At 38.0% G+C, this 21,819-nt stretch overlaps 1 protein-coding gene across 1 annotated transcript in view; it reads left to right on the top strand.

Moving 5' to 3' along the window:
* The window catches only part of DGKK (diacylglycerol kinase kappa), a 135,058-nt gene that overhangs the window by 81,432 nt on the left and 31,807 nt on the right, over nucleotides 1-21,819 (top strand). The window contains exons 9-14 of the mRNA XM_028523010.2: nucleotides 9,861-9,963; nucleotides 16,582-16,765; nucleotides 17,499-17,607; nucleotides 18,378-18,517; nucleotides 19,391-19,472; nucleotides 21,318-21,409. Coding sequence (XP_028378811.1) covers nucleotides 9,861-9,963; nucleotides 16,582-16,765; nucleotides 17,499-17,607; nucleotides 18,378-18,517; nucleotides 19,391-19,472; nucleotides 21,318-21,409 — 710 coding nt within the window. The remainder of the gene's footprint in view (nucleotides 1-9,860; nucleotides 9,964-16,581; nucleotides 16,766-17,498; nucleotides 17,608-18,377; nucleotides 18,518-19,390; nucleotides 19,473-21,317; nucleotides 21,410-21,819) is intronic.

Raw genomic sequence — 21,819 nt, 5'->3', positions numbered from 1 at the left:
ACCCCTGGGTGGCCTGTTCTCCATGTGTACCCCTTCCCCAAAAAGCACAAAGTCTCAGTCAGGGCTGGCCACAGACTGCCAGAGCCTCCAACAGTTTTTAGATAGTTTCTCTCTGGATCTCTTCTGAATGGTGCTGGAGTGATATAACATGGGGTGTTGGGGGGGGTACCCTCACCACTACCTCCAGGCCTGAGGCCTGCTCCTACCATGCTGTTTCTGCAGCCAGCACCACCCCAGCCATCTCTCTCCACCCCTGGAGTTTGCAGCTCCTGAGCCAAACTGCAGCCTCCTCAGTCAGATGCTGTCCCATTGGAGGTTCTCATGACACCTGAAATCAGAGAGGTGATAGCTCCTTCCCCAGTAAGTACCACAGTCCCTGAATCCTGGCTCTTGGAAGCAGCAGGGTGCATGGCCCTGTTGGGGTAGACAGCACAGTGACACATCTGGGTAATGTGGTACAGACGCCCAGAGGCTTCCTCCCAAGGGGAATATTTTAAATTCCTCAAAATGGCTCCCACCCCATATCTATGCCAACAGAAGTGCTGGGTTGGGCGGTGGCCATGGCAGCTGCTCCACTAAGAGAGCCCAGGCTACCTGCTTCTTAGTGTCCTACAGGCAGGAATGCTCTTGCCCACTCACACACATGCTCTGCACATCATCCATGTACACACTCATTCACACTCATTCTAGGCTGGATTTTCAAGTTGATTGTTCTGTGGCTTAGCTGCAAGACTGGTCCAGTACTTGGATTAAGTGGATGGAGCTTCCAGCTACTCCGTAGCCATCTTGGATCCTCTGTTTAGGTCTTCTGTTCATAGCAGTCTTTTTTGATTCTTTGTATTTCTTAGGTGTCAGTTGTAATTTTTCTTCTTTAATTTCTGATTTTATTAATTAGTCCCTCTCTATTTTTTCTTAGTGATTCTAGGTAAGTGTGTGTCCATTTTGATTACCTTTTTAAAAAAATCTACCTGACTGGTATAGCTCAGTGAATTGAGTGCAGGCCTGTGAACCAAAGAGTTGCCAGTTTGATTCCCAGTCAGGGAACATGCCTGGGTTGTGGGCCAGGTCATCAGTGAGGGATGCACAAGAGGCAACCACACATTGATGTTTCTCTTCCTCTCTTTCTGCTCTCTGAAAACAAATGAATAAAATCTTTTAAAAATGCTAAAAATCACTAACAATTTAAAAAAATAAAAATTAAAAATCTAGCTCTTAGTTTTATTGATTTTTGTATTGTTTATTTAGTGAATTTTTCATTTTTTTCTACTGTAATTTTTATTATTTCCTTCCTTCTGCTAACTTACACCTTTGTTTCTTCTTCTTTTTCTAGGTCCTTTAGGTATAAAGTTAGATTATTGAGTTTTTTTTGTTTGTTTCTGGTAGTAGGCTTGTATCGCTATAATTTTTCCTCTTAGAACTGCTTTTGATGAATCACATAAGACTTAGTATGTTTTATTTCCATTTTCATTCTACTCAATGTGTTTTTGGCATTTTATATTGGCAGCATGTTGTTTAATCTTCACACATTTGTAAATTTTGCACTTATTTCTCTGCAAATTATTTTCAGTTTCTTACCATTGTGGTCAAAAAAGATGCTTGATATGGTTTCAATCTTTTAAAATTTATTAAGACTTGCTTGTGGCCTACTGTATGATCTATTCTGGAGAATGTTTCACATGCTCTTGAGAGGAATGTGTATTCTGTTGCTTTTGGATGCAATCTTCTGTATGTATCTAACTACAGCTGTTTTAATGTGTCACTTATGAATGATATTTCCTATTTACTGTCTGTCTGGATGACCTATTATTGATGAAAGTGAGGTATTAAAGTCACCGACTAACATTTTAATATTGTAGTGTATTATTTTATTATTTCTTTCTTTAGTTCTGTTAATATATTTAAGTACTTCTATCTTGAATGCATATATTTACATTTATTAATGTATGTTTGGACTATAATATGCACCACCCCCAAATTTGGGAGGAATAATGGTTGTTAATGCTGCTGTTTAGTTCTGTTTACATTTACATTGGTGAAATATTAGGTTATTTATGTTATTAAATATTTTACCACATTTTTTGCTTCAGAATTTTTTTCCCTATTTTTCTCCTCTAAAACTTAGGTGTGTCTTATGGTCCAGAAAATATGGTGTTTCATTCTGTTTGGATTTTTATTTTATTATTATGTAACGACCTTCTCTTTCTCTTATTACAATATTGAAAACTATTTCTATTTCAGTTCTGAATAACTGCTGTGCAGAGGTTTCCTAGTTGGATGTTTTCATTTGTAGTACTTTATATCATGCCACGCCTTTGCAGCCTTCAAAGTTTCTACTGAAAAAAATTGCTGATAATATTGTGGTGGTTCCTTTGTATAAAATACATCATGTTCTCTTGCTTTTAAGATTCTCTCTTTATCAGTAACTTTGGTATTTAATTATAATATGCTTTTTGTGGGTCCCTCTGGGTTCATTTTATTTGGAACTCTCTGGGCTTCCTTGTTCTGGATGTCTGTTTCCTTCCACAGGTTAGGTACATTTTCAGTCATTACTTATTCAAATAATTTTTCTGCCCCCTTATTTATGTCTTGTTTTCCTATGATGCAACTATTATTCAGCTTGATGATGTCTCATAGGTCCCTTAAGCTACCTCCACTTTTTTATTTTTAATATATTTTATTGATTATGCTATTACAGTTGTCCCATTTTTTCTCCCCTTTATCCCCCTCCATTCTACACCCTCCCCCACCAGCATTCCCCCACCTTAGTTCACGTCTATGGGTCCTGCATATAAGTTCTTTGGCTTCTTCATTTCCTTTAGCATACTTAACCTTCTCCTGCCTATTTTGTACCTACCATTTATGCTTCTTACTTCCTGTACCTTTCCCCCAATTCTCTCCCCTCTCCCTCCCTGCTAATAACTCTCCATGTGATATCCATTTTGGTGATTTTGTTCCTGTTCTAGTTGTTTGCTTAGTTTGTTTTTGTTTTTGTTTTAGGTTAAGTAGTGCATAGTTGTGAGTTCATTGTCATTTTACTGTTCATAGTTTTTATCTTATTTTTCTTAGATAAGTCCTTCAATATTTCATATATTAAGGATTTAGTGATGATGAACTCCTTTAACTTGACCTTACCTGGGAAGCACTTTGTCTGCCTTTCCATTGTAAATGATAGCTTAGCTAAATAGAGCATTCTTGGATGTAGGTCTTTGCCTTTCATGACTTTAAATACTTCTTTCTAGCTCCTTTTTGCCTGCAAAGTTTCATTTGGGAAATCAGCTGATAGTCTCATGGGAACTCTTTTGTAGGTAACCATCTCCTTTTCTCTTGTTGCTTTTAAGATTCTCTCCTTATCTTTCATCTTGGGTAATATAATTATGATGTGCCTTTATGTGTACTTCCTTGGGTCCAGCTTCTTTGGGACTCTCCACAATTCTTGGACTTTGTGGAAGTCTATTTCCTTTGCCAGATTATGGAAGTCTTCCTTCATTATTTGTTCAAATAAGTTTTCAATTTCTTGCTCTTCCTCTTCTCCTTCTGGCACCCCTATGATTCAGATGTTGGGATGTTTAAAGTTGTCCTGGAGGTTCCTCAGCCTCTCCTCATTTTTTTTAAATTCTTTTTTCTTCATTCTGTTCTGGTTAAATGTTTATTTCTTCATTCTGGTCCAAATCATTGAGTCCCAGTTTCCTTCCCATCACTGTTAGTTTCCTGTACATTTTCCTTTATTTCACTTTGCATAGCCTTCACTTCTTCCTCTATTTTGTGACCATATTCAACTATTTCTGTGAGTATGCTAATTACTAGTGTTTTGAACTCTGCATCTAATAGGTTAGCTATCCCTTTTTTTCCAGTTTTTGTTTATTTATTTTCAGAGAGAGGGGCAGGGAGAGAGAAAGAGAGGGAGAGAAACATCATTATGTGGTTGCCTCTCTCATGCCTGCAAATGGGGCCCTGGCCCACAACCAGGCATATGCCCTGACTGGGAATCGAACCAGCAAACCTTTCATTCATAGTCCTGCATTCAATCCACTGAGCCACACCAGCCAGGGCTGATAGATTAGCTATGTTTTCATCACTTAGTTCTATTTTTGGAGCTTTGATATGTTTTTTCATTTGGGCCATATTTTTTTTTATCTCAGTGCACCTGTTACTAGTAAGGAGCAGAGCCTTAGATATTTGCCAGAGTGGGCAACCCACGTCACTCAGTTGTGGTGTTGTATGTGGGGGAGGGGTCTGAGAGAGAACAATGGCACTTGTTCAGCTCTCAGCTGGTTTCCAGTCACTTTCCCCGATGCCCACAAGCAAATTGGGCCCTTCTGGTGCTGATTCCTGGGAGGATGGGTTTGGTTTTGTTCTAGGACTCTGTGGGTCTCTCCAAAAAATGCTCCTGTGAGGCTGGGAGTTTCTCCCACCACCTCTACCTCCAGAAGTTTTGACAATTAGAGGTTTTGAGTTTTTATTTCCCCATGTTGGAACCCTGGGTTATGTAGTCTTTCTTCCTCCCCAGTTGTTCTTCATGGTTTATCCACATGCAAATGTAGGACTTCCTGGTCCATCAGCTGCCACCTCACCTGCTCTGATCCTCCAGCTGCCACCTCGCCACAAATCCTCTCTGCCCCAGCTGTCCATCTCTAACAGTCTGGATGAATGTTTCTTCTTTAACTCCTTGGTTGTTGGATTTCCATACAGTTCCATTTTCTGGCAGTTCTGGTTACCTTTTGTTTTTAAATTTGCTGTTGTCCTTCTTTTAGTTGTGTGAGGAGGCAAAGTGTATCCACCTATGCCTCCATGTTGGCCGGAAGCCCTGCCATCTCTTCTAAGGGTAAAAGTGATGCCGTCTTCCTGAAAAGGAAGCAGTTTTGCTCTTACTTTGTCAGGCAAAAAGTCCAGCTATTTATAAGATTCACTTGACAAACAGGAAATTTCAGATGTAAGAGGATTTTTTATTATGAAGTCTAGGCATGATAATCCTGGTGTATTCACTGAAGGATCTCCAACTCCCACCACATGTTTGGTCTGTGTCTGGCCCAAAGTGAAAGTGACTTCAAAGGAACAAACTAAAAGTAAGAGAGTTCAAACACCAGGTATCTACAACCCTATGATGATGATGTTCTGAAAAAAGCTCTGCTCTGACCACCTTAACTTCTAGCTTTCATCTCTTCTGTAACAGTGGCCAAAAGAATTCACTGCAGCCTCGAGATAACTAGCTCTCCTTTCCCAAGCTATCTCCACTTTTTAATATTTTTTTTCTTTTTTTGCTGCTCTGATTGGGTGAGTTCCACTACTGTGTCTTCCAGCTTACTGATCCTTTCTCTGCATGATCTAGTGTTGAACCCCTGTAGCATACTTTTTACTTTTTTTTATTCTTCAGCTCTATAACTTTTGTTTTGTACTTCCATTAATGACACAGAGACAAGTAACATACCTGGTAAAGAATTCTAAGTAATGGCCATAAAGATATTCACCAAACCCAGGAGGAGGATGGGTGAAAATATCAACAAACAGATAGAAAATATAAACAAAAGCTAATGAATTGATCACTACTAAATCAGCCATACAAGAAGTGTTAAAGTGAATTCTTTAAAGTGAAACAAAATAGCACTAATCACTAACAGGAAAACATATGAATGTATAATTATCACTGGTAAATGTAAATACATAGTAAAATTCAGAAAGTGAATGCCACACTCACTCTGGTGAGTTTGCTTATGGGAGTATTGTGGATGTGGTTGGGGCTGTTTGCCTACCACTCCTAGAGGAGCTGCTCATGGGAGTGATGTGGGAATGAGGATGAAAGGCTGTTAACCTGCTATATCTGGTGGGGCTGCTTGTGATAGTGGCATGGGGAAAATAAGGGCCTCTTACTGACCACTACCAGTAAGTTAAAATAAGAGTGCAAAAATGACATTACCTGCACTGATGCTAGCATGGTAGAAGAAGAATGTAAAAATGGCTCTTACCAATGCCTCTTTCTCCAGAGAAAGTCTCAAAAGATTTTTTCCTCTCTGGAAGATGCGTTAAGAATAGGAAATGAACCTTCTGCCCTGGCCCAGTTTGTTGTAGCATCATCCCATGCACCAAAAGGTTGCGGGTTTGATCCCAGTCAGGGCACATACCTGGGCTGTGGGTTTGATCTGTGGTCAGCATGCATATGGGAGGCAACCAATCTCTCTCACAAACACATATTGATGCATCTCTCTCTCTCTCTCTCTCTCTCTCTCTCTCTCTCTCTCTCTCTCTCTCTCTCTCTCCCCCCCACCCTTCCTCTCTCTCTAAAAGAAATTAAAAATTGTCCTTTTGTCAAGATGAAAGATAGAAGAAAGAAAGAGAACCCCTTTCACATATGGTTCAGGCTCTTTCAAACTGATGTTTTTGTGATGGGTCCTGGGGCAAATAACTCTGTGCATGAGTCCTTTAAGAGCAGGATTTTTATTTCCTACATCATTATGGTTCTCTTGGATATAAGCCCCATTGATTTACAAAGCCAGATATTTTGGGGGGCTTGTGTTTTATAGGTTCAATGTTGGGTTGCCTAATGTGGGGTACAAATCTCTTGCTCCTCAGGAAGTAGCTCCATCTTTTGTGAGATACTTCCTGATTTGAGTCACCACACTGGGGATGGGGATTTTGATGACAGCATGTCTCTTCCTCTCCTACCTATCTCAATATGGCCATTTCGTCCTTTCTTTGGAGTAGCTATTCCACTAGTTCTGAGGTTCTTTTCAGTGGGAACTGTTCTGTATGTAGTTGTAGATTTATTGTATCTGTGGGAGGAGGTGAGGTCATGATTTTCCTGCGCTGCCACCTTGGACCACCTCTCATTCTTCCCATTTTTTAAAACATAGTATTAGAAGTCCTATCTAGAGCAATTAGGCAAGAAAAAAATAAAAGGCATTCAAATAAGAAAGAAGTAAAATTGACACTATTTGCAGATGGCATGATATTAAATATATTAAGCCCAAAAAGTCCACAAAAAAACTGTTAACTAGTAAATAAATTCAGTAAGGTTGTAGGATTCAAAAGCAATATAAAAAATCTGTTGCATTTCTATAAACAAACAACAAACTATCAGAAAGAAAACTGTCCCATTTACAATTTCTTAAAAATAAAATATCAAGGAATTAATTTACCTGTACACTGAAGACTAAAAGACATTGATGAAAGAAATTGAAGGAAGCACAAAAAAATGGAAAAATGTTTCATTCTCATAGATTAGAGAATGAATATTTTTAAAAATGTACATTGTACCCTAAGCAATTTAAGATTCAGTGCAATCCCTATCAAAATACTAATGGCATTTTTTCACAGAAGTAGAACAGAACAAATAATCCTATATTTTGAATGAAACCACAAAAGTCCCCAAATAGCCAAAGCAATCCTGAGAAAGAAGAACAAAGCTGGAGACATCACACTTCCTGATTTCAAACTATACTACAAAGTCATAGTAATCAAGACATTATTGTGTTAGTATAAAAACAGACACATAGATAAATGTGATAGAATAGCAAGCCCAGAAGTAAACTCATACATATATACTCAATTAATTTATAACAATGGTAGACAATAACATGGAGAAAAGAGAATCTCTTCAAATGGGGAAAAAATAAATAAATTGTGCTGGGAAAACTAGACAGCCACATGCAAAAGCATGAAACTGGACCACTATTTTACACCATCCAGAAAAGTGAACTCAAAATGGATAAAAACTTGAATTAAGACATGAAACCATGAAACTCCTAGAAGAAAACCTAAGCAGTAAGTTCTTGGCATGGGTCTTGGTGATGATTTTTTGAATTTGATACCAAAGCAAAGGTAAAAGAAGCAAAAAATAAACAAATGAGGCTACATCAAACTAAAAAGCTTCTTCATAACAAAGAAACCATCTACAAAATGAAAAGGGAACCTACTGAATGGGAGAAAATATCTGAAAACTATATACTTGATAAGGAATTAATATCTAAAATATATAAAACAACTCATATAACTCAATAGAAAAACAATCCAATTGAAAATGGGCTGAGTATCTAAATAGACATTTCAGGCACATGAAATGATATTCAACCTCATTAACATCAGGGAAATGCAAATCAAAACCACAATGAGATATCACTTCATCCTATAAAAATGACTATTATTTTTAAAAAGACAAGAAAAAATAAATATTAGCTAGTATGTGTTGAAAAGGGAACACTTGTGCACTGTTAGTTACAAGGTAAATTGTTACAGTCACTATGGAAAACCATATGGAGGTTCCTCAAAATTTAAAAATGGAACAACCATATTATCCAGAAATTCAGTTTCTGGGTATTTAACCTAAGAGAATGAAAACACTAATTTGAAAACATACATGCACCTCCACATTCATTGCAACATTATTTGCAGTAGCCAAGATATGAAAATAACCTAAGTTTCCATTGATGAATGAATGGTTAAAGGAAATTTGATACACATGCAAATACTCACAAAAACACAAGGGAATATTATTCAGCTATAAAAAAGAAGGAAATTTTGCAATTTTTTACAATATGGATGAACCCTTAGGACATTATGCTAAAGTGAAATAAGTCCATCAGAGACAAATACTGTTTTATCTCATTTATATGTGATATTTTCTAAAAGAGAACTCATAGCCCTGGTCGGATGGCTGAATTGGTTGGAGCATCATTCCATACACCAAAATATTGCAGGTTTGATCCCTAGTCAGGGAACATACCTAGATTGCATGTTTGATCCCCTGTCAGGGCGCATATGGGAAGCAACTGATTGATGTTTCTGTCATATCTATGCCTCTCTCTCTCTCTCTCTCTCCACCATCTCTAAAAATCAATAAGCATATCTTCAGGTGAGGATAATAAGCAAACAAAAAAAGCTCATAGATATAAAGAACAGACTGGTTGTTCTCAGAGGTAGGTGCCCATGTGGGCAAAATGGGTGAAGGGTGTCAAATGTACAATCTTATAGGTATAAAATAAGTAAGTCCTGGGATGTAATTAATGTACACCATGGTGACCATAGTTAATAATACTGTATTGCATATTTAAAACTTGCCAGGAAAGAAAAACTTAAAATTATCATCACACAAAAAAATTGTATGTATTATTATAGATGTTAACTAGATTTATTGTGATGATCATTTTGCAATATATAAAAATAGCAAATCATTATGTCGTACACATGAAACTAATATAATGTTGTATGTCAATTATAATCTCAATTAAAAAAGAAGATTCCAGTATCTGCTCATTCTCTTTTCATTGCTTTTATATAATCAGGCCAGGTTCATGTTCTCTGTGAATGGTATAATTGTCCAGGAAATGGTGCTTGAAGATGTCATAAATCTCAGAAGAAAGACCATTAGTGGGGAAGGAATCAGAGTCTCAATTCTGTCACTTCCTAGCTACTTGACCTTGAGCAAGATCCTTTACCCTTATGAGTTTTGGTATCTTTGTTTCTAAAGTGAAATTAATAATGTCTTCCCTACCACACACAGTTGTTGTAAGGATTGAAGTGTAATAGCATATTATCAGGATTATTACTCTTATGCTTAAAGTAAATTCCCCATTTTTCAGACCATTAAGTTTGTGCCCTAAGACTGGTGTCTTCTCAGTACCCATGATGACTATCTTATGAAAGCCACATTTGGAAGGAACTGAGTTCAGAGGCTACACTCAGGGATGATGCAGGCCCAAGGTAGAGAGAGGGCATCCAGGTTGAGTCAGGGGTATGTGTATGGCACCAAATCTCAGAAAGGGAGATTTGAAAACTGTATTCAAATCTTGAAATTGGAATTCAAGATTGATCGATATTATCCTTTTCTCTCTCCCCTCCTTTTTTTCTCTTTTCTTCTCTTGTCGTTTCAGGTGCATGACAACTGTAGAAGACGGTTTTCCAAGGAATGCTGGCTTGGAAGTCATCGAACATCAGTCATTCCTCCCACTGCCCTAAGCGACCCTAAAGGAGATGGTGAGTAGCTAAACTTTAATCTCAGAAATACACTGGGGAGGAAGGAAAAATGAAAAGACTGGGGAAAATGACTATAATTAAATTATTTCCCCCAACCTGTCAAATATTTCTGGGGAGTAGGAATGTGCATATGTGTAGAGATAGATCATTTCTCATTAGACTTTTGGTGAATGTGATATTTATGGTGTATATGTATGTGGGCATGTTCTCTGTAGTCTTTGTCACAATTGTTTCTTAACAATCAGGATTGCTTTCAGACTTATTATGATTTTCAGGCACTAGATAATTCATGAAATAAGTTAGTTTGCTAATAAGTTAGTCACCTTGATCAGGTGATCAAGGAAGAACTGCATAAAGGCCCAGGTTATGTTATTTTTAAAATGGAAACTAACACCAACGTTGCTCCCAAATCTGAAACTAACATGATCATTTCTCCAACACACTTCACTGATGCGTTGTCAATTCCTGGACACTAGTGATATATTGAGAACTTTATTCATAAGGTGTTTGGAGGATACAAAAAGATCCATGATATGGGCATTGCCAGAGTTTATGGTTATTTTGGACCCAGGATATTGACATAATATGACAATCGACAAATTAAGGTAACATATCCTAAGTGCCAAAGCAGTGGTAGAAACACTTGGAGATCAGAAAATATGAGGAATGTCAACCAGTTGTACAAGGTTGCACAGAAAGGACATAGTAATGAAATCAATACAGAAAGAGTAAACATTGTATATAGAGTTTTCTATGAGGAGGTTTAGAGATGTCACACCAAAGAAATTAGGGGGAAAGGAGAGTGATGTTTTGTTTAGTTTTGTGTTTTTTAAAAAGAATAACTGAGACATGTAAGGGGAAAAACAAGGGCCAGACAACCATGAGTTTTAGTCACTTACTAGCTGGGTAACCTTGACTAAGTCACATTCTCTGAGCTTTACTTTTCTTACCTGCAAATGTGAATGATACTGTATATTGTAAAGATAAGTGATAATATGTAAAAGACCTAAGGATACAGAAACATGGCCAAAAAAAAGGACCACAAAACTAAATCCCAAGTCTTCTAGCTCAGTTGAAAATCGTACACCTGCAGAGATAATTCAGTCTTTAGCACTTGCTAATGATGTCTTTTTTTAGTTCATTTCTCTTTCCCCACATTTTCTTTGCTTCTTCTTAGTCTTTCCTTTCCACCATTGAGTTGTTCATTTGCTTTTTCCATCACTCATTAAAGAATGGGAGCTGTCAAGATTAAAATCGCTTACCACAACTAAAAAAAACATCTGACCTATTTTACTAACACTACAAAGTTTCAAAGTGTATTTACCAACTGACATGCTATCATTTCACTAAGCCAGTAGGGAGATACACTGCCCATTAATTTGAGTTGGTGTATGGTTATTTTTACTCTGTATATGGTCAATTTCACTTGCTGGAAGAAAGTTTAAAACCTTCTCAGAATCTTTAATCTATATTTTGTTAATATACTAATTTATTCATCTCTGACATGTGGGAAGTGATTAATGAACCAATATTTCATTGACTTAAAAAGTATCCCCATATTGATTCTTGCTGCCCACTTAATTGCCAACAAAGAGCAGCATTAACTGGGAGCAAAGAAAGGAAAAGAAGGAAGAGTTTTTAGTTTCATTAGTCAGAGAATAGAAAGAGGCAAGGATTCCTGTATCTGTCACCACACATTCTTAGAACAAGACACAACACATGTGTACATGTGTGCACATACATGTACATGTATTCAGAGCCACTCCAGTTTCTTCCATTTTATTTTTCTATCCCTAACACAGATACAGACATACATTAATACATGAAATGAGCCATTCACACAAGTTTCTGCAGGCAAGCATATTCATATGTCCCATAATGACCTGCACAAATACAAAGCTAACCTCACTCAGGGATACATGCATGTATTATTCTCATATCTACTCAAATATGTAACCACATAGAGTTGCCTACCAGATAGTTGATTATAGAAGTGCTGAGACTGATTACCTGGCAAATAAGAGATGCTTGACTAGGTAGGAGAAGGAAGGGTCTGGGAGAAAGTTGACAGAAGAGGAAAAGTAGCAAACTAGTTAGCTGAGCAAACTCAGGCTGCTAATAAAAGTCAATTTAGTCTTGAATCTGAGACTTTGCTCACCTTCACAAGAACCTGGGTAAAACATCTTTCAGAAGACTGAAGGATACCTATCTCAACATCTCACAAATCACCTCAGATAGGTGTTAAGGGACTGGCACCTCTCCTTTGTAATTTGCTCAACAGGTTCTATGTTTATTGTCCTTATAGAAGTTGGGGTTTTCTTTTTAGTTTTTTTCTATGCTATATCACTTCTTATTCTTGCTATAGATCATCAACTACTGGCATTGCTACTTTCTTTTGCTTTCTACCAATAACATAAAATGGCTTAGAATCACCTGGGCTAAGTCATTCTTTTTGTGTAGTGTCTTACCTAATGCCACATGAGTTAGCTTTTAGCCTTTCATCTATAATCTTGATCCAGCTGAATCTCATTCTTGGAAGCCCTTCTTTCTATCATGTATTACTTGTCCTGTGATTTCTAAGGACTATCTTCTAAGACCTCCTTACCTTCTTGAATCTTCCTGGGTTTTTGGCCTATGCAAATAGGCTCTTTAATAGGTTTCCTGTTGAGAAGTTCCACCTCATATTAGGGATAATAAAGTCCATAAAGTTTATCTGGTCCAATCCCTGTGGCCAGGCTAGGGAATCCCTTCTCTAGTATCCAGGGTGGAGGTATCCAGCTGACTTCCTGAGGAAGTTGTTGCCATTGTTGAGAAGCACTCATCCATTCACTCATTTATTTACTCAGTCAACAGACTCTAATTTCTGAGCATGCTTTCTAAATCCCTTTTTCCTATCTAGTCTGCTTGGTAAATTTCTTCTCTCATCTTACAGAGTGAGAACAAAATCCAACATTATCTCCTGTTTGAAGGCTACTGTAATTGTCTCTCTCTACTTTCCCAACAAATGTATTACTTTCTTTGCTGTAAACCCAAAGTATACATCTCAAAGTACCTAACACACTATACTATACATCTCATGACACATCTGACTCTCACACCAGACTGTGAACTCTCTGTATCCCTACCACTTAACTCAGACCAGGGTACATGGTATATGCATAGTCAAGATTTGTTGCATGAATTCACTAATATAGTTATGAAATATTTCTTATATGTAAGGCTCAGTAATAAGCAATCTAGAAAATATGAGATGACTAAGACAGCATCCCTGATTCATATGGTAGCAAAATAGTATATAATTCAGTGATTGTCAAAGTTAAGAATGCATTGGAATCACCTAGAAGGCTTATTAAAACATGCATTTCTAGGCCCAACCCTCAGAGCTTTTGATTCAGCAGATCTGGGTAGGGCATAAGAACTTGCATTTCAAATAAGTCCCCAGATGATACTGATCCTACTAGTGCTGAGAGCGCATTCCATCACTTACTAATGGTGTGAACTTGGACAAGTTACCTGATCTCTCTGTGCTTCATCTGTCATATGGTTTCTGCCAGTAGGAAATAATAGTTGTACTAGGTGTGGTATGGGGGTTGAATTAACATTTGTGAAAGAGGATTTTAAAATACAGGAAGGAGAACAAGTAGGCCAACCTTATGCTAATTAAACATCTTTCTGTGGTATGAACTAAACAAATTTGAAGACTATTGTCTCCCTCATTTGGAGTACTGTGGTTATATTAATTCAGCTCAAAGAGGCATAGGGGTTTTTTTTTTTTCCTTTTTGGAAAGGCTCTTTCAGGTTGTTGACTCATCTGGAACTTCAAGTCAACTAAATCCCCTAAGCCCTTTTCACATTTGATGGTGCCAAGCCAAGGTCCTATTGCTATTTTTCTCTTATCTTCTTAGTCTCCTACAGCCGTACCCCATCACTACTCACAGTTAACTAGTGCCATTTATTTATTGAATACTTTTCAGTATTTCTTCATGAATATGACAGTAAATATAAATAGATATTCCTATACCTCCTCTTTTTAACACTATACACACTGTTCAGCAACTTGCTTTTGGGGAAGTTTTTTTGTATCAACAAAAGACTACTTCCTCACACTTTTACAGCTATAAGATATACCATTATATGGATATACCATAATTTATTTAATTAGTCCCCTCTTAATAGATTATTTGTTAGTTTTCAGTCTTTTGCCATTATAAATATTGCTGCAATGAACTTTCTACATGTTATTTTATATATACACTTAAAGGTGTAATTACTGGGTCAAATGCATATGCCAAATTGCCCTCTATAGAGTTTGTGTCACTTTGCTTGTCAATCTTCGGTGTATGATAGTGCATATCTCCCCATGAGATATGCACCTGTGAGACCCACTAGATGCTGGCAGGAAGCTATTTCCATTAATCCTCTAATTGAGGTATACACTTGAAGTCATGTACTCACCTACAAAGTGTTGCTGACAAGAGGTTACTGAGTAAGGAAGGGTAGGACAGAGCAAAATCAAATTTGAAAACAAAGAAGAGGTAAGATTGGGGCCAGGCCATGAGTTAGGGCCTGAATTTTTGGTTAGTAGGAGAGCAAGCACATAAAAAGATACCACCTTTTGACTATTTTCTTCATATATCTTATGACCTGACTCCTAGTGTTTCAGTTCTGTACTGAATAGTCTCACCCTTGTTTTCCATTTCCTCTAACATATTTTTGCCATTGTATCTATCCCCTGTCACCTCTTTGACCTCATCTTTTGCCACTCTCACTCTTTCTTACTCAACAACAACCATTCTATTCTCTTCACTGGTCCTCAGACACCCCACACATTCTCTCTTCCCTGGGTCCTATCACTTATTTTTTTATCTCTTCCCCACAAAATTCTTCCCCCAGATATCCATATTGCTCACCTCCTCACTTCCTGCAAGCCGCATTTCAAAAGTCACCTCCCCAGAAAAGCTGTCCCTGTCCACCTGTCTAAACTAACACTCCCTACATTCTCCATCCACTTCTCTTGCTTTTTTTCTTCATATCACATTATTTTTTTATATTTATAGGTTATGCTCTGTCTCCCTCCATTAGAATATAAGTTCCACATGATCAGAGACTATTTTCTATCTTGGCCATGACTGTATTCTCAGAATGTAACAAGGATAAGCACAAATAATGCCCTCAATACGTATTTGCTGAATAAAGAAATTACTATGTTTTAACTAACATTGTGTTAGCATATCACTTTTTATTTTAAAAAAAAGCAGTTGGAAAGGGGGACTACTTTTGGCTGACATGTTCAGGGTGAGTAACTACTTCCAAGCTATACTAATGAAGGGACATAACAGATGCCCCTTTGCTGAGTCTTGGCAAACCCTGAAAATTTGGTATATGACTGGCTAGCTGGCTTAGAAATTGGCCCATAGAGGAAGACTGCTTTAGAGTTTTTCAGGCAAAACAGCCATGCAATCTGCTCAAGTCAGCACTCTTCCTTCAAGCTACCTTTCACCCAGGCTACAAGTGGTACTTCTCAATCCACCCCCTGGTCCAAACCATTCAGGAGCAAGCTACATGCTTTTTGCCCTCTGAATTTATTTTTGCTCAAGCATCCCTGGTGAGCCACAAGCTTAGAGATTTGGGGGCTCATGATTTGTCTAGCATCCCTAGGGGGCTGTTGTCCAGTACTTATCCCCCTGCCAATAAGCTCTAAGACTCAAAACAAGTTGGCAAGCTTTGGCAATTTAGACTGCTATAACTCCACTTCTCTATGGAGAACTTCAGTGTTGGGGATTATTAAAAAGCCTCTCTCCTCCTCAGACAATTTCCCTATAGTTTTATTTTCTCTGAAAGTTGGTATGATAACTTGAATTGCTCTGTCAGAGCCTAAGAGGAGTGATTAAAGTTCCCTGCTTCATCCCACATTGGTATGTTCAAGTTTTCACTCATGGTTAAAAGGCAGCCTTTTCTCCCCTGTCTTCTGACCTGGTATCTTCTCACTATAAGAAATAAGGCAGATCCCTAGCACAGAAAGGACTAGTTGGCGTGCTGATTTTCCTCCTTGGCTCTCAATCTTCTCCTTCCTCAGTTTCTCCTCAGCATTTTATTAATTCTTCATTGTGGCACCAATTTCTTTATTCCTTATGTTCCAATGTACTTTTGTGTATGACCCGTCTCCCCAGCTTAAGGGCAGGAATTATACTCTTAGCAATATCTAGCATGATGATTAGAATGTAGTAGTTGCTCAGCAAATGTCAGTTGCCTGGCAACAGGTAGGTAAAGGCTAGCTGGGGTTTTTTGTTTGTTTTTTAATAAAAGCCCCTTGGGTTTTGTACTGATTTCTCCTCTGTTCCTGTACCTTAAGAGTCTAGGGTACAAGGACAGTCTGGGAGATATTGGAAATGTGTATTAGCTTGATTATGGTGATGGTATCATGGCTGCTTGCTTATGCCTAAACTCATTAAATTGTATACGTTAAGTAGTGCAGTTCTTGTATATCAATTATACCTCAATAAAACTGGTTTTTTTACAGGTATTTGCAAAATTTGATGTTAAGTTGTATCTTGTTTCCATCTCAATGGCCCTGTTCTTTTTCCCCTTCTTTTTCTTTTTGTTGTGTGCATATATCAGGCCAATTAGTAGTATCTTCAGACTTCTGGAATCTTGATTGGTCATCAGCCTGTTCGTGTCCCCTTCTCATCTTCATCAACTCCAAAAGTGGCGATCATCAAGGAATTGTCTTCCTCCAAAAATTTAAGCAATACCTTAACCCATCGCAAGTGTTTGACCTGTCGAAGGGTGGACCTGAAGCTGGGTAAGCATGGGGAAAGGCATATAGTGGGTATATAGAAGGGATTTTGCCTTTTATACCTTCTAGACTAGAACAGACTTCCTGGAATTAGTTCTAGTACTTGGGCAGAAAAGAACTATTTTCTCAAGTTAGGGCTCAGATGTAATAACTCCAGAGTACTTAGGATTGGCTTGTATTTTGGAGGACTTTTAGCCCTCTCCCATAAATACTTTCAAGCCCATATCCTGCTCTCAGATTTACCCCACCTTTTCTGGTTAGAAAAGGTAAAACTATGTCTCCTGACTCAGAGATGGAAGCAAATGAATATTGCTGTCAACCTTTTCTGTCATTCATTCTTTTTCCCCCCATGGGGCCAAATAGATATATCTCTACTACAGGCCTCTTTAATTTGACAATCATCCGGCTGTTCAGTCCTAGTTTCTGTGAGTCCATTGGCTACCATGTGAGGCATTCTTCTAGGACCTCAGGGAGTAGATTTAGCTAGGTTACTAGTAGCTTCCAGAGCAAGGTTGGGCAGAGAACATTGTGGGTTTAGGCAAGGTCTGACCTCTAGAACTGTCTGTGGGAGCATTGCCTATAATTTTAGGAACACAGAGAGGTGGGGGCTAAGGGAAAGAAGGCAGGTATCCTGTTAGAAGGGTACATAAGCAGCAGTCCTTGGGCCCTGGCACATTGTAGGAGAGCTGTAAAACCCAGAAGTTCATTAAATGACTCCCTTTTCTCTTTTCCTTTCCAGGCTGTCCATGTTCAAGAACTTTGCTCGCTTTCGCATTATAGTTTGTGGAGGAGATGGTAGCGTGAGCTGGGTCTTATCTCTGATTGATGTCTTAGGATTGCATGAAAAGGTAAATCCCTAACTGACTGAGTTTAGCCATTGCTAGAAAGACTAGGATGTGTAGTTTCTCATCCCAAAAGTCCTTGGCTTTCACTCTCCTTATTTGTAAAACATATATTTTCTATTGGTTTCATACTCAACCTGACTGGTAGATTTCCAGTCTAAGCCTGCTCACCTAGACCATTTTCTGGTTGTCTGTCTATGGACGGAGAAATGAAAGAGTTAGCAGAAAATATGAGCAGTGTTCTATTCCCCAAGCCCCAAAGTGAAGATTGGAAGGGGAGGAGAGCAAACAAAAAAGTGGCCTCAGGCAAGATTCAGTCCCTAATTTTCCTACCCTTCCTGAGGCAACTGATTGTCTTCCTTGAGTCTTAAGAGTAGCAGAAACTTTCCTCTACCTCTCCCCCCTTTCCCTAAGCAGCCCTCTGCTCTTCTGAGTCTAGTAGCTTTGTCTCCTGAGACTCCTTACATCTTTGGCCCAGCCTAGATGCAGATCTGTGGCTATATTTCTCTTTCCTAAAGTGACTACACATATTAGCATATTCCAGCAACTTTTGCCTTCACTGGGTAGGTTTCATATGACCAATAGTAGGGTCCAACTCTTTAGGGAAATTTTCACTCCATTTTGAACATCTTCCTATTGCATTTCCTAGAATCATAAATCCCTTATTGCCACTGTCCTTGATACCACAACCTTTCCCAAATAGTGCCTTCTGGGTTCTTTCATGGGTGAATATTGGTAGCACTGTCTGAAAACAATGTCTGGTTTTATTCTTGCAGTGTCAGCTGGCAGTCATCCCTCTTGGAACCGGCAATGATCTGGCCCGTGTCCTAGGCTGGGGTGCATTCTGGAACAAAAACAAGTCACCCCTGAATATCCTCAACAGAGTAGAGCAGGCTAGTGTGAGGATCCTAGACAGGTGAGTCGCTGAAACATCATGCTATTGTGTTTTTTCCAGTTGTACACTATTTACTCCCAGTTACATCATCTCAATCAGGAATGTTCGAACCTCCCTCACAGAGCCTTTCTGGCTTCAGTGAGGGACAGTTTGGGAGGTGGGGGGCTTGACTATTAGGAAGCCAGGGTCTACCATGTATCCTTCAAACATCACTGAAGCCTGTCATCAACTGAAAATATCCTAGAGCAGGAGCTCCATGGCTAAATTTCAAAGGTTCCATGAACCTCCTTCAAATTACATAACTACATAAGCATATTTTTAAGTAAATATAGAAACTATTCTACAGCTTCATCAGGTTCTCAAGGAAACTAAAACAGTAAGAATTTATAAATAATTGGACTAGATTGTCTCCTGTCTAGAGATGAGAGAGTATTTCCAACCTATCTTCTGATAAAAAAGACCTTCTGTGCTGGGACATAGTATTTAATATATGACTGCCCATAAGGATATCCTGGTGTGCTTTCTCAAGACATCAAGCCGGGCCCTACCATAAAAATTCTAATTCAGTAGGTCTTAGGTGGGGCCCTGGTATGTGTATCTTACAAAAGCACTTTAGGTTATCTTAATAGTTACCTCTGGTTGAGAAGCACTGCTCTCTGAGAATCCTGTGATGGAATTCCTTCCATCACACTGTCTTAGAGAAGCTACAAGGCAGGGACTCCTCTTGTGGTATACCCTAAGATCAGGTGACTTGAGATAGCTTGGGCATTCACTAAAATCTGTTTCTCCCCAATGCATAAACACTTTGATCTCTTTTTAACACGTGAAGCAAAAATGCCAGCCTATGATAAAACAGAGTTCTAAATATCTGTTTGTCTTTGAACTTCATTTTAGATGGAGTGTGATGATCCGCGAGACTCCCAGACAAACCCCATTGCTAAGAGGACAAGTTGAAATGGATATACCTACATTTGAGGTAATTACTGCTCAGCTGTGATTCAGGCCAACATCTTTATCACACAGTGAAATAATAGGCAAAATCCAGAGAGAAGCTATTGTGTTGTCTATGAGATTGATAAAAATGAGATCCTTGAAAATCTGGGGACATGTCAATCAGCAGCTATTTACCAAAAACTGTGGTAGGTACTGGGGACATAATTTACTATGAATTATAATTATATTTATTTATAATTATATAAGTATAATTATATATAACTAAATTCACTATATTTATAATGAATTTTATATTATAATGAATTATATATTATAATGAATTTATTTATACTTATAATGAATTTATTATGAATTATATAATTCTTATGAATTAACTACTATGTGTGAGATACTATTCTAGCAGCTGTCAACTGGCAGTCATCCCTCTTATATGCTACTTGGTAAAGAAGAATGACAGAGTCCATGCTGTCATGGAGTTCATAGTCTAGTTGCAGTGGTAGAAAAATAGTTTTTATAAAGTAATATAACTGTTAGTATATAAGGAACTAGCAGGGGTGGAAACTACCTTAGGTCTACCTAACCAAGTCTGGGGGAAATCAGGGAATGCTTCTCTGAATGAGCACCATTTCAGAAGATATTTAGGGACCAGAGAGAGTTAAACAGAATAGTAAAAAAATAAAGAGGAGGCCTGTTGCAGATAGATGGAACAGTGTGTGTGTTCCAAAGGAAAGAGAACACAGAGTATTCACAGAACTGAAATGCCTTCATAATGGCTGAGGCATAGGGGTCAGGAAGTGTATATAAGCAGAACAACTAAAGATGAGGCTGGAGAAGTAATCAGGGACATGTCAGGAAGAACCTGTTAAACCACAATAGAAAATTGGAACTTTTGTCCTAAGAGCAATGAGAATCATAAAAGATTTGTTTTTATCTCATTATGAAAAATTTCAAACATATAGGGAATTTTAAATGGTAGATTCTACCATTAATATTCTACTATACTTTATCATGAATCTGTCCATCTATCTATTCTGCTATCTAATAGAAAGGATTTAAGCAGGGGAATCCCATGGTATGTGAAGAAACAATTGAAAGAATAAAGACTAGAGACAAGAGTAAAACAAGAGATGCTGTAATTGTCTGGGGGAAATATAATGATTTGGACTGGTGATGTGGTAACAGAGATAAGGAGAAATGGACATATTTAAGACATACTGAAGAGAGAATCATCAGGGCTTGATAGACACAAGTTGTAGTTAAAAGTACAGAGAAGTTAAAAGATTCAAGAATCAGACTGCCTGGAATGGAATTCTGACTCTGCGATTTATTAGCTACCCCTTTTCCTGTGTCTCACCTTCCTGTTCTATGAAATGGGGATAATAATAATCTTTATATCATAGGGTTTTTATAAGGACTACATAAAAAATATACTTGTAGTTTAGAACAGAGCCTGGCACATAGTAAGTATTATACAAGTGGATGCCCTTGTTATTACTAATATTATTATATAAGAGGTGATACTCTGACATTGGAAAAATGTGGGTTCAAATCCCAAATCTATTATTTACTAGCTATGTAATATGAGATTGTTCATCTGAAACATTGAAAAAACATTACCACCTTTATATGAGATTAGAATATTTATTACAGTGAAAGTAAACAATATGGACCTCTTATTTTTAGAATGACCACAGATCTAATATTATCTATAAGGATCTTCAAAAGAATTCCTTGCTTATGATTATTTCCAGAGAAGCAGTTGAGTTGATGGTAAAGAGTCAGTAAAAAAATAATAGGAAATGAGGATGGGTAGCACACTGTGTCACAGTGCTGAGGAACCAGGGCTGAATACTCCTTTCCCCCCTAGGCTGCTGCCATCCAACATTTAGAATCTGCAGCCACTGAGTTGAACAAAATCCTGAAGGCCAAGTACACCACAGAGGTGATCATCGCAACCAGGTCAGTCTTTTTGGCTCTCAACCTTTGGGGATGTTTTGCCCCTCCTGGGCTGTGTTCAATCAGAGATAGGATTAATTTTGATAGTTTAGGGTATTGCGGCCAAGAAAAGTACAGTAAGTCCTCACCTAACATCATCAATAAGTTCTTAGAACTGGCAGAAAACAATGTACAATGAAACCAATTTTGCCATAGGCTAATTGATATAAACAAGAGTTAAGTTCCTATGGTATCTTATCAATGTTAAAAGAAAGCGACAATGAACAAAATGATGTTATTTAAGGGCCTTCTGTATATGTTTATTTTTTCAAATCAAATTTCTCCCAACTCAAATTTCTTGGAGAGAAAGGTTAGGAAAAAAGATGAGATTGGGTTGAGAGGTCCTGCTACTCCAGAAAGAAAAAAAATAGCAT

Source organism: Phyllostomus discolor, chromosome X (genome assembly GCF_004126475.2).
Source record: "Phyllostomus discolor isolate MPI-MPIP mPhyDis1 chromosome X, mPhyDis1.pri.v3, whole genome shotgun sequence".
Taxonomy (NCBI): Eukaryota; Metazoa; Chordata; class Mammalia; order Chiroptera; family Phyllostomidae; genus Phyllostomus; species Phyllostomus discolor.
This window is presented reverse-complemented; position numbering and strand designations above follow the sequence as displayed.